The sequence below is a fragment of the Hemiscyllium ocellatum genome, chromosome 31 (assembly GCF_020745735.1).
Source record: "Hemiscyllium ocellatum isolate sHemOce1 chromosome 31, sHemOce1.pat.X.cur, whole genome shotgun sequence".
Classification (NCBI taxonomy): domain Eukaryota; kingdom Metazoa; phylum Chordata; class Chondrichthyes; order Orectolobiformes; family Hemiscylliidae; genus Hemiscyllium; species Hemiscyllium ocellatum.
The window spans coordinates 38,212,053-38,225,996 of record NC_083431.1 but is presented as its reverse complement, the minus strand read 5'-3'; the positions used below and the strand labels follow the sequence as shown (position 1 = coordinate 38,225,996).

The window sequence follows — 13,944 nt, the reverse complement described above, 5'->3', positions numbered from 1 at the left end:
AGAAAGGATGCACTGTTGGGACCTGTTTTTTTGGAAAGAAGGTGAGCCTAGTGGATCAAGTGCCAGTGATAGAACAATTAGATCATTATATTGTATAGCTTAGGATTTTGCTGGGGAATGACAATGATCAGTAAGAAAAGTCAACTTCAAACGGAGGAAGAGCAGAGCTGGGCAAGATGGATTGGAAGGGAAAAAATGAGGGGGGAAAAAAACTAAATCTGTAACTGAGTAATCAGCTACCTTCAACAGGATATGATTTGGATTCAATCAGAAGATATATTCCCTCAAAACTAAAATGGGGAAATGAAGGGCAAAAGATATTGAAGGAAATTGCAGAGGCACTGGCCATAATTTTTCACTCTTCCCTAGATGCAGGGGAGGTGCTAATAGCACACTTATTCAAACAAAAGTTATGAGGTTAACACCTTTGTCATCACTAAATGAAGCAAATTAGAGGAAACCTTCAAGACTATCAATAATATCATTACTGGCATAAGATTCACTAAAGAGGAGAAAAAACAACAAACTACCATTCTGAGTTGTCGCAGTAAAGCGAACAGCCATTGGGGAGCTTCAAACCAGCATCTACAAGAAAACAAACACATACTGACCAAATACTGAACTACAGAAGCAATCATCCCAACAATCAAAAATGAAGCTGCATTAGAACAAGCAGTACGAGGAAATACGCAGAGCAGTGAATAATCACCTTTACAGCGTATTCAAAAAGAACGGGTTCCCAATGAACACAGTCTACTGATTTCTCAGCAACAAACCCCCGCAAGCAGACAAAACACGTCCAGAAACCCTAGGCACTCTCCCTACATCAAAGACATCTTGGAAATGACTGCCAGTAGCCCACAAACCCACCAACACACTAAAACAGCAGCTAATGAACTTGAAAGACCTTATACAGACATCAAGCAAAACTAATGTAATTTACAAACCACCTTGCAAGAACTGTAACAAACACTACATTGGACAAACAGGCAGAAAACTAGCCACCAGAATACATGAACATCAACTAGCCATGAAAAGGCATGACCCACTCTCACTAGTAACATTACTATAGATGATGAAGGACACCACTTCAACTGCGACAACACATCCATCCTAGGACAAGCCAAACACAGACATGCATGAGAATTCTTAGAAGCATGGCATTCCAACCAGAACTCTATCAATAAACACCGACTTGGATTGCATTTACCACCCCCAAAGAGAAAAAAAACAGGAAATGACATCACCACAGGAAATGTCACCAACCTAAGGAATCCTAAACACAAATAGAAAGCAGGCCATACCATCAGTGAGTAAAAAATGAGGTCTGCAGATGCTGGAGATCACAGCTGCAAATGTGTTGCTGGTCAAAGCACAGCAGGCCAGGCAGCATCTCAGGAATAGAGAATTCGACGTTTCGAGCATAAGCCCTTCATCAGGAATAAGAGAGAGAGCCAAGCAGGCTAAGATAAAAGGTAGGGAGGAGGGACTAGGGGGAGGGGCGATGGAGGTGGGATAGGTGGAAGGAGGTCAAGGTAAGGGTGATAGGCCGGAGTGGGGTGGGGGCGGAGAGGTCAGGAAGAGGATTGCAGGTTAGGAGGGCGGTGCTGAGTTGAGGGAACCGACTGAGACAAGGTGGGGGGAGGGGAAATGAGGAAACTGGAGAAATCTGAATTCATACCTTGTGGTTGGAGGGTTCCCAGGCGGAAGATGAGGCGCTCCTCCTCCAGCCGTCGTGTTGTTGTGTTCTGCCGGTGGAGGAGTCCAAGGACCTGCATGTCCTCGGTGGAGTGGGAGGGAGAGTTAAAGTGTTGAGCCACGGGGTGATTGGGTTGGTTGGTTCGGGCGGCCCGGAGGTGTTCTCTGAAGCGTTCCGCAAGTAAGCGGTCCGTCTCCCCAATATAGAGGAGGCCACATCGGGTGCAGCTGATGCAATAGATGATGTGTGTGGAGGTACAGGTGAACTTGTGGCGGATATGGAAGGATCCCTTGGGGCCTTGGAGGGAAGTGAGTGTGGAGGTGTGGGCGCAAGTTTTACATTTCCTGCGGTTGCAGGGGAAGGTGCCGGGGGTGGAGGTTGGGTTGGTGGGGGGTGTGGATCTGATGAGGGAGTCACGAAGGGAGTGGTCCTTGCGGAACGCTGATAGGGGAGGGGAGGGAAATATATCCTTGGTGGTGCGGTCCATTTGGAGGTGGCGGAAATGGCGGTGGATGATACGTTGTATGCGGAGGTTGGTGGGGTGGTAGGTGAGAACCAGTGGGGTTCTGTCTTGGTGGCGGTTGGAGGAGCGGGGCTCAAGGGCGGAGGAGCGGGAAGTGGAGGAGATGCGGTGGAGGGCATCGTCGATCACGTCTGGGGGGAATCTGCGGTCCTTGAAGAAGGAGGCCATCTGGGCTGTGCGGTGTTGGAATTGGTCCTCCTGTGAGCAGATGCGGTGGAGACGAAGGAATTGGGAATATGGGATGGCGTTTTTACAGGGGGCAGGGTGGGAGGAGGTGTAGTCCAGGTAGCTGTGGGAGTCAGTCGGTTTATAATAGATGTCTGTGTTGAGTCGGTCGCCCGAGATAGAAATGGAAAGGTCTAGGAAGGGGAGGGAGGAGTCTGAGACAGTCCAGGTGAATTTCAGGTCGGGATGGAAGGTGTTAGTAAAGTTGATGAACTGTTCAACCTCCTCGTGGGAGCACGAGGCAGCGCCGATACAGTCATCGATGTAGCGGAGGAAAAGGTGGGGGGTGGTGCCAGTGTAGTTGCGGAAGACTCACTGAAGATGTTGCCTATGGTGACGAAAGGTCCGAAAATGAATCTTACAGCTTAGCCAGCAAACCTACATCCAGAACCTCAACCTGAGCTACAAATCTTCTCAAAACTTGCTAATTACAAGGATAAGCCCAGAATTAGAGACCACTCAGTTTAATGTCAGAGATGAGGAACTTCTAGAAATAATTATTTTGAATAGAGTTTGTGGACACATGGAAAAAGGTGGTTGATTAGCAACAGCTAACATAGTTTTCTAAAGGGGAAATTGTGTTTCAGTAATGATTTTTTTGAAACTGTAACAAGGAGTTGATGAGTGTAACACTGGGATGCAGTCACCTAGTGATATTATTGTTCGGCTGTTAATCCAGGTAATATCTGGGTTTGAATCCCACCACGACAGATAGTAGAATCTGGATTTAAGAGTCTAATGATGACCATGAATTCATGGTTGATTGTCAGAAGAACCCATATGGTTTATTAATGTCCTTGAGGGAAGAAAACTGCCATGTAACTTCAGACTGATAGCAATGTGGTTGACTCTTAAATGCCCTCTGGGCAATAAATATTGGCCTAGTCAGTGACACCCTCATTCATTTTAAATGAATTTAAAAAGTGGATTTCTAGAAAGCTTTTGATACAGGGCTACAACTGACTTGAGTTGAGAAAGAAAATATACCTCAAGATTTAAAAAGGAATAGTAGCAACATAGATATAAAATTGATAGTGCGATGGGACACAGTAATGGTCAATGAATATTTTTCCTGATTGCAGGAAGGCTTTTGAAAAGGTCTCCAGGGGTCAGTACTGAGGTGCTTGCTTTTCTTGACATATGTAAATGATCCAGATTTTGGTGTGCAGGGGACAATTTTGAAGTTTATGGAAAATATGCAACTTGGAAGCCTTGTAAACTGCGAGGAAGACAGTTTAGAACTTTACAAAAAGGATGTTGCCAAGTTAGTGGAGCGGGTAAACAAGTGACAGATAAGGTTCAAGCCAGAATTGTGAGGCAATGCATTTCAAACACCTTACACTATATAGAGATAGAATTTTAAAGGGGTGAAGGAACATTGGGAACCTGGGTGTATGCATAGATCCGTGAGGTTGACAGGACAGGTGGAGAGAACAGATAAAGCAAGCAGTATCCTGGACTTTGCTAATAATGACATGGTAGAGAGTACAAGCGCATGGATGATGCTGAACTTGTAAACCATACTGATTAGACCTCAGCCAGAGTACTGGAGAACATTTCTGGACATTACACTTTAGGAAAGATGTGAACATGTTAGAGAAAGTGCAGGAAAAAGATTTATAAGAATGGGAACTTTAATTATGAGAACAGAATGGACTGCCTGAGAGAAGTCCAAGAGGAGATCTATTAAGATTGCAAAAAAATGAGGGGGGCTGGATAGAATAGATAAGGTGAACCTGTTCCCATTTATAAAAGGATCAAGAATGAGAGGGTACAGATTTAAAATGATTTGCAAAAGAAGCAGATGAGAGGTGAGAAAAAAAAACCTTCCACACAAGTGATTTGGATCTGGAATGCACTGCCTGGAAGTACAATGCAGGCAAGTACAATTGAGGCATTCAAGAAGGCATTGATAATTATTTAAAGAGAAATAACATGCAAAGGTAAATGGAAAAAAACAGGACAATGGCACTCAGTTATGACATTTATTTAGATAACCCAGTTCAAATATGACAGGCTGAATGGCTTCCTTCTACAATATTTCTGTTACACTGAACTAATTTAGACTGAATTAATTAAAAAGGTACAATACTGATGTAGTTCTTTTACATATTTCAGGAATTTCTCCCAGTTCCCTTGACAATTTGTCACAATTAGGATAATTGAAATCCCGATTTTTATTACTTTGTAGTTCTTGTATTTTCTACAATTTATCTTCTTATTTGCTTGTATCTCTAATGCTGGTATTTAGTGACTGATAGCATATATTCAGTAACATTGGCTCTATTGTTCCTTAAGCATAGCCAAATAAACTTTGGCTTCTCAACTATAGTCTCTCTCCAGCAGTGTAATATTTTCCTTATCAATATCCTCGTCCTTTTCTCCAGTAATCTCTCCTGAATACTTTGCAGCTAACATATTCAAGTTCCTAGTCCTACCTATTTTGAGCCAGATGTCTCTCAGTGCCATACTCTCACTCTGTCTTGTGAGTGTGTGTGCTTGCAACTCAACCTTATTTATGACATATTTACACAATCAAAGTATGATCTAAACCAGTCTTTGGGGTTAGATGTGAAGCAATCTGTATTGTCCCTCATTTCTAAATTGTACTTGTGTGCTATTTGCCTCTGTATTCCATTTTATTATTTTTAATGCTTCATCTTGGTGCCCAATCCCATACATCTTATCTGTCTTCAAAAAGTCGCTCCTAGATCAGGAATTTTTTTTGTCCCTTATATACCATTTCTCCAGCCACACAGTAAACCATCTTTACTAATCCAATATTCAAAAGCCTTCGAGGTTATGTTTTTTCAAAAAAACACAATAGTCTCTTGGTACAGTGTCTTATCTACAGTAAGATATACTAGGGGTGCAATAAAGTTGCCCGGAATGAATGGATTGTTCTACAAAGGAAAAGTAAAATAGAAAAATGTTACAAGCTATGGTTACAGAAGTTACAAGCTTCATGGATCCAGCAGGAAGTGGGTTCTTTTACATAAAGCTACAGAGATCTAAAATAATCTACTTGCAGTAGTGCATTTTTTTCCCCAAAGGAACTGCTCTTCACATGGGTCCAAAAATGATTTCCATGCCTAAGCACCATGTTCTAGATATACACCACTCAGTACATAAAAGAAACTAGCTAAGTTGTGCAAGCACAGAAAACTTTACTTTTCTACTTTTAACACTGTTCAACTTCTGTAATGTGAAAGCTAGGATCTGCTGGCAAATTGTTTGGATGATTGAGTTGTAGCTGAATGCCTCCTTACATGAAACTTAATAAATTACAAATATAGAAATTCCACTGGTTTGTCAAGCATGAGACATTAATTCTACAATTAGCTAAAATGACATACTCAAACCCAGAATCTCCTGGACAGGCAGGGTTAAAAAAAAAATCAGCCCTAGATATTTATTTTGTATTTTGAGTCTCTTAACTGGTGCTTGGAAAGTCATTGGACTTGAAACATTGGGCTGAATTTTCTTGTATGAAGTGAGCTATGGTGGCAGTTTCTCAGCATCTGGTCCTTAATGTAGGGGGGAATTCCTTTTTCACGTGATCTGCTTTTCATCTCATTACTTATGCACTGCATCATGTAGATGGTGTTTACCCTTACCTCAGCTGTGAAGGAAGTGAACATTTAAGGTGGTGGATGTGGTGAAGCTCAAGAAGACTGCTTGCTGTTGGATTGTGTCAGGTTTCTGCAGCACTGTGAGAGCTGCACATATCCAAGAAAATGGATTGTATTTCATCGCACTCCCAACCAATGCCTTGTAGATATTGTATGTGAATTGGGAAGCCAGGACATGAAACATTTGTCACAGAATTCCCAGCCTTTGAACTGCTCTTGCTGCCACGGTATTTATTTGGCTAATTCAGTTCTGTTTCTGATCAATGGTAATCCAGCGATGGTGAAGGTATCAATTGAATACCATTGAATGTTGAGGTGAGTGGTTAAATTTTTTCTTTGAGTTGGTAACTGCCTGGCACATGCCAAGTATCATTCATGCCACATATTAGTCCAAGTCTGAATGCAGCTCAAATCTTGCTACATATGGTCTAACTTGTGAAACCAAGCCAGGAAACAGAAGTGGTGATAGGGTGCTATTTGGTCTGAAGAAAGATAATCAGTTTCCCAGGTGTTTGTATGAGGGCCAAAGTTTTTAAATTGATAATGTAATAATGACTTAGGCTTGGGTCTTTAAGGAGTATAGAAATATAATGAGCTATTGGGGTGGGGGTGTGAACGAATGGTGGGACAGCAATAGTGAAAGATTTCAAGAGGCTGGTAGAATGGATGGATGCATAGCTGATAATGTAATTTAATGCAGGTATTCAACGATCCATTTGTTAAGAAGGATGCACAAGTTAAAATTCTAAAAGGCAGTATAGGTACAAGAAATCTATCATTAATGCTCAAAAATAATTGAAAAAGTGATTAAAAGGCAGAGAGGATCCTAAGCTTTCTCGATAAAAGCAGGAGTAGAAAAGCAATGAAAGAATGATGACTTAAAAAATTTTAATTTGGCCTCAACTGGAGTATTATGTACAACCTAAGGATATGAAGTCTTCAGAGTGGGTGCAAAAAAGATTCACAAGAAATATTCCATGGATGATACACTTCAATTTCATAGATTCAAAAATCTGAAGTTGTTCTCCTTGTAAAAAAGGAGTACAAATTTTAATAAGTATTTTTATTTTTGTGTAGGTTGCAGATGATGCTGGAAAGGAAAGCTTTTCTTGCCATTGCCTAATTGCCATTGAACTGATTCTTAATTGCCCACTGCTATTTCAAGCAAGCATGTAGCTGTGGATCTGGAGTCACTTGTAGGTCTGACCAGGTGAGCTGGTATTTCTCTATAAAAAGGTCATTAGTGAACCAAATGGGTTTTTACAACAATTCACATTGGATACGTAGCCATCATTAGACTGAATTTCATTGAAATTTATTTCTACCACCTGCAATGGTTAATTTTGAACTGGTGTCCTCAAAGCATTAACCTGGTTGCTCTAATTACTATTCTAATGAATTACCACTACACCACTGCCGCATGAACCTGCATCCATAAAAAAAGCATAATAATGAAGCAGTGGGGTGTGGCAGGGTGTGGCAAAAGAAATTGTTCCCACTGGCTGAAAAATTTATGTCCTATAGTTCTTGATTGGAGACGTTTGAAAATACCTAAAACAGGGTAGCAAAGAAAATTAATTATTTAAAGAAAACATAGCTGCCAGAGGGGTTTTCAGAGCCAGATTTATGCATGGCCTTCATAGGGTATTGGATGAGTATCCGAAGAGAAAATTAGCAGGGCTGCAGGGAAAGCTGCATAGGACTTCCTAAGTTTTTCTTGCAAAACAGCTAGCATTGACTGAAAAGGCCAAATGGCATCTTTCTGAGCATTCACTAATGCTATAAATTTCACACATAGAAGGTCTGATTAATTTTCTCAATAAAGGGAGTTCCATGAAATAAAATTTAGGGTGACAGACCATTTTAGCAATCATGCATTTGTATCAGAGTCTCACTTCATAAAAAACATAATTCTAACTGCTGTGTCAAGCTCTAGTTGAGAATTGCATTGATATATTTTGAAGTCAGGATGGTGAGTGGTTTGAAGAAGAAAGTGTCAGTGGTGGTGTTCCAGTACCTCTGCTGTCCAATTAAGTAGTTGTAGTCTTGTGTTTGGAAGGTGCTGTCTAAGGAGCCCTGGTGAATTTCTGCAGTGCTTCTTGATTGATGGTACACAATGCTGCTAGTGTGTATCAGTAATGGAGGGAATGAATGCATGTGGATGTTGTGCCAATGAAGCTTTATCCTGAATGGTATCTTGTGTTGTTGGAGCTGCATTCATCCAGACAAGTTGGGAATATTCCATCACACTCTTGGCTTGTGCCTTGTTAACTGAAGACAGGCTATAGACACACTATTTTATATGGGTAGTTCAGTTTCTGGTCATTGGAAACAGCCAGGATGTCGATGCTGGGGGCTTCAGTAAAAGTAATGCAACTGAATGTCAAAGGTGAATCATTAGATTCTCTTGGTAGAGATGGTTATTACCTTCTACATGTGGCATGTTACTTCACACTTGTCAGCATAAGCTTGGATGTTGTCCAAGTCTTCTGCCACACCTTACTGGAAAATCAAGCCCATTTATTCTTGGAGTCATCACAAAAGTTAAAGGTTTTATTAAGTATGCAAAATTCCCCAATTTACCCATCTTATTATGCCCAGGTTAAACAGACAATTCAAAGAGTTACTATTTGTTAAGATTAACAAATTGTTTATCTTTAGCTAGAGCCAAATGAACTGATGATATATAATTGTTGACTCCTACTTAAAACTCTAACCATCTTAAAAAAAACTTTCCCCTACACAGGGGAAAAAAAATTGATGGAAAAATAGTGGAAAAAACTAGAAAGGCAGTGCAAAGATCCATTTTGCATGTCAGAGCTTGCTGCTCATACTGCTCTTCTCCAGATACTTTGCAGGAGGGACAGAGTATAAGACAATAAGAGATAGGAGTAGAAATTAGGCCAGCCTATCGAGTCTGCTCTACCATTCAATCATGATTGATGAGTTCCTCAACACCATTCTCCCAATTTCTCCCCATAAACCTTGATCACCGTGATACTCAAGGGCCTATCTATTTCAGTCTTAAATATACTCAATGACCTGGCCTCCACAGCCTTCTGTGGCAATGAATTCCATAGATTCACCACTCTCTGGCTAAAGTTTCTAGTTATCTCTGTTCTGAAAGGTCTTCCCTTTACTCTCAAGCTGTGCCCTTGTGTCCTAGTCTCCTGTACCAAATGGAAACATCTTCCCAACATTTATTCATTCCAAGCCATTCAGTATTCTGTATGTTTCAATAGATTCCCCATTCTACTAAATTCCATCGAGTATAAAGCCAGAGTCTTCAAACATTCCTCATATGTTAAGCTTTTCATTCATGTTAACCTCCTCTGAACATGCTCTAAGGCCAGTACATTCTGAGATATGAGGCCAAACTGCACACAATACTCCAAATTGGGTTTGACCAGAGCCTTATAGGTACATCCCTGCTTTTATATTCACATCATCTCAAAATGTGCCATTATTACATTTGACTTCCTAACTATTGATTCAATCTGCAAGCTTACCTTGAGAAAATCCTGGACGAGAACTCCCAAGTCTCTTTGCACTTCAGACTTCTGAATTTTTCTCCTCATTTAGAAAATAGTCTGTGCCTCTATTCTTCCTATCACAGTGCATAACCTTACACTTTCCCATGTTGTACTCCATCTGCCACTTCATTTCCCACCCCCCTAATCTTTCCAAATCCTTCTGCAGCCTCCCAACTCCTCAATACTACCTGTCCCTCTACCTATCTTTGTATGGTCTGCAAACCTAGCAAGAATGCTCTTAATTCCTTCATCTAACTCATTATTGTCAAAAGTAAAAAGATATGATCCACAAAGGATCAGTGTTGGGAACACCACTTGTCACCGACTGCCATCTTGAGGAGGACCCTTTTATCCCCACCCTCTGCTTTCTGCCAGACAACCAAGCTTCTATCTATACTAGAAATTGCCTCTAACTTCGTGGGTGTTTATCTTACTAAATAGCCTCCCATGTGGCACCTTGTCAAAGGCTTCTTGACATGCAGGTAGATAATATCCATTGGCTCTCCTTGGTCTAACCTGCTCGTTACTTCCTCAAATAATTCTAGCAGATTTGTCAGGCATGACCTCCCCTTGATGAAGCCATGCTGCCTTTGCTCTATTTTACCATGCACTTTCAACTATTCAGAAATCTCATCCTTCACAATGGATTCCAGATCTTACCCAGAACAGAGGTTAGACTAATCATTCTGTAACTTTGTCTTTTGCCTTACTCCCTTTTAAACAGGAGTGTTGTGTTACCGATTTTCAAGTCCCCTGAGAGGACTCTGAGACCATTCCTGATTCTAATGATTAGATTACTTACAGTGTGGAAACAGGCCCTTCGGCCCAACAAGTCCACATCGACCCTCCGAACAGCAACCCACCCAGACTCATTCCCCTACATTTACCCCTTCACCTAAAGGCAATTTAGCATGGCCAATTAATGTAACCTACATATTTTTGGACTGTAGGAGGAAACTGGAGCACCTGGAGGAAACCCACGCAGACACGGAGAATGTGCAAGCTCCACACAGACAGTTGCCTGAGGCGGGAATTGAACCTGGGTTTCTGGCGCTGTGAAGCACAGTGCTAACCACTGTACCACCGTGCTGCCCACAAGAAGTTGACTTCAATGAGCCTGACGTGATTTGAAGATACAACCTACTGATCTGGAGTCAGACGCACTACCGTTGCTCCACAAGCTCACAGATAATGATTCTTGAAAGAGCACCATTAATGCCTCCACTACCTCTTCAGCTTTCTCAACTGTTGTCCATCTGGTCCAGGTAATTTATCCACCTTCAGGCCATTCAGTTTTTCCTACCACCTTCTTCTTGGTATTGGCCACCACACTCAGATATGTCCCCTCACACTCTTGAACTTTTGGGGTATTACTTATGTCTTCCACTGTGAAGACTGACGCAAAGTAATTATTCAGATCCTCAGCCATTTCCTTGTTCCATACCACTATCTCTCCAGCATCATTTTCCAGCAGCCCAGTGTCCACTTTTGCCCTTTATATAATGAAACTCTTACAATCTTCCTTTATACTATTGGCTAACTTTCTTTCATATTTAAATCTTCTCCCTCCTTATTTGTTTTTTTTTTGTTGACTTCGGTTTGTCTTTGTAAGGTTCCCAATCCTACTGCCTTTTGCCACACTCTATGCTTTCTCTTTTGCTTTTAGGCTATCCCTGACTTCCCTAGTCAGCCATGGTTGCCTCATCCTCCCTATGTCATGATTAATCATTCTTGGGGTGAATCTCTGCTGTGTCTCCTGAATTACTTCCAGAAATTCCTGCCACTGCTGTTCCACAGGTTCCCAAATTGTGAAGTAACTTGCTTAAAATACCCTGGCTTTCTCCAAGTGAAAGAATCAAGTTTGAACTGGCAGCATTTCAAGATCATAAAGTTTTTCCTTTTAGAATTTCTTCTAAAATCTTCAAGGAACTTTACTTCTGAGGAATATTACAAAAATAGTTTTGCTTCATTGTATTGGTTAAAGGGGATGGAAAGTTCCATATATAGTGTAAAACATTGGTTTGCTTTTATTTTAAAACGTATAAAAAGGTCAGATCTTCCTCTTTCATTATCTGGAGTTAGGGGTTTTGACTTAGTCAGTAAATATTATATGAAGTAGCACCAACCCCTTAACTAACTGCTTGTTCAAAATTATGATTGAAAGGCAGTTGGATTTGGCATACACAGAGAGTCATGTTACCAAGCCCCCCTTTGTTAGAATCTACCCATCTCTGTGGCAGTTTATAACTCAACATTTGCATTGCAATCCTATCAGGAGGTACACGAACCATTGATTGTCTAGCTGACCTACTTTTAAAGGACCTACATACAGATAAGGAAGAACACCACTTTGACTGGGACAATACATTCATCCTAGGACAAGCCAAACAAAGACACACACGAGAATTCCTAGAAGCATGCCATTCCAACCGCAACTCTATCAACAAACACATCGAGTTAGACCCATCTAACACCCCCTGAGAAAAAGAACAGGAAGTGACTTCACCACAGGAAATGTCACCAACCCAAAGAAACCCAAACATATAAATAGAAAGCGGGAATTATCAGCAGTGTTTTGCATGAGGCCCACTGAGGATGTTGCCTAGTAGGGTGACGAAACATCTGGAAATGAACCTTCCAGCTCAGCGAGCAAACCTACATGCACCATTCTGAAGGCACCACTTACCAGTGCTGCGAAAATATGAACTTGGAAGAAAGAGGCGTCCTAGTACTCCTTGAACTCCAGCTGCTCCAGGAACACCTAACAAACCATAAAGAGAATTATAAAATAGTTTCCAATTCTTCAAAACAAAACCAAATTTACATTTTTTTTCCACTTTGTTCAATGCTAATAAAAAAGCTTGATGCATTCAGAGAATACTGGATGAGCCAGATCATATTTCATACAGAATACACGGTTTTGAAAAACTAAAATGGGTAATATGATAATTAACAATATTCCAAGATTAAATAGAAATGAAGGAAACTATAATAGCTTGAGCAAAACAAGTAAGCAACAATGACTGAAGCAAAAACAGAAAATAGCGAGGTTTGAGAAGATTTGTAGCTCAGGTTGAGGTTTTGGATGTCGGGTTGGTGCTGAGCTGGAAGGTTAATTTTCAGACATTTCGTCAGCATACTAAGTAACATCATCAGTGAGCCTCTGGATTAAGCACATAGCCCGCTTCCTATTTGTATGTTTAGGTTTCCTTGGGTTGGTGATATCACTTCTGATTCTTTTTCTCAGGGGGTAAAGTTCTGGTTGGAATGCCATACTTCTAGGAATTCTCATGAGTGTCTCTGTTTGGCCTGTCCTGGGATGACTAGATGAAGTGGTGTCTTTCCTCATCTATATGTAAGGTTACTAGTGAGAGTCGGTCATGTCTTTTTATGGTTAGTTGATGTTCATGTGTCCTGGTAGCTAGTTTTCTGCCTATTTGTTCAATGTAGTGTTTGTTACAGTTCTTGCAAGGTGGTTTGTAAATGACATTAGTTTTGCTTGATGTCTGTATAAGGTCTTTCACGTTCATTAGCTGCTGTTTTAGTGTGTTGGTGGGTTTGTGGGCTACTATGATGCCAAGAGGTCTGAGTAGTCTGGCAGTCATTTCCAAGATGTCTTTGATGTAGGGGAGAGTGGCTAGGGTTTCTGGACATGTTTTGTCTGCTTGTTGGGGTTTGTTGCTGAGAAATCGGTAGAATGTGTTCATTGGGAACCCGTTCTTTTTGAATACACTGTATAGGTGATTTTCCTCTGCTCTGTGTAGCTCCTCATAGTGCTGCAGTGTGTGGTGCCTCGTTGAAATAATGTTCTAATGCAGCTTTGTTTTTTGGTTTTGTGATGATTTCTTCTGTAGTTCAGTATGTGTTGCTTTCCTATAGATGCTGGTTTGAATTTCCCCAATGGCTGTATGCTCTACTGCGACATTTAGAAATGTCCTCTCTTTAGTGAATTTTGTGCCAGTAAGGGCATTATTGATGGTCTTGAAGGTTTCCTTAAATTTGTTTCATTTAGTGATGACAAAGGTGTCATCCACATAGCAAACCCAAAGTTTGGGTTAGATGGTTGGCAGAGCTGTTTGTTCATGCAGAAGAATCAAGTTCAAATTCCTGATTTTATGCCACCCCTGAGCAGGTGGTGGATATACATAAACAAAATAGACCCAGCATCATTTTTTGACGTTTTATGGTGCATTATGTCATTAAAACATTTTAGGGGTGAAAACTAATGTCATTTACAAACTACTTTGCAAGAACTGTCACAAACACTACATTGGACAAATAGGCAGAAAACTAGCTACCAGGATACATGAACATCAACTAGCCACAAAAAGA

The 13,944-nt window shown here is 40.9% G+C and overlaps 1 protein-coding gene across 7 annotated transcripts in view; it reads right to left on the bottom strand.

Annotated features, from left to right (window-relative positions):
- Nucleotides 1–13,944, bottom strand: part of elna (elastin a) — a 271,733-nt gene that overhangs the window by 246,291 nt on the left and 11,498 nt on the right. For all 7 annotated transcript variants that reach the window (XM_060848380.1, XM_060848374.1, XM_060848377.1 and 4 more), the window contains exon 2: nucleotides 12,299–12,373. In XM_060848380.1, coding sequence (XP_060704363.1) covers nucleotides 12,299–12,373 — 75 coding nt within the window. The remainder of the gene's footprint in view (nucleotides 1–12,298; nucleotides 12,374–13,944) is intronic.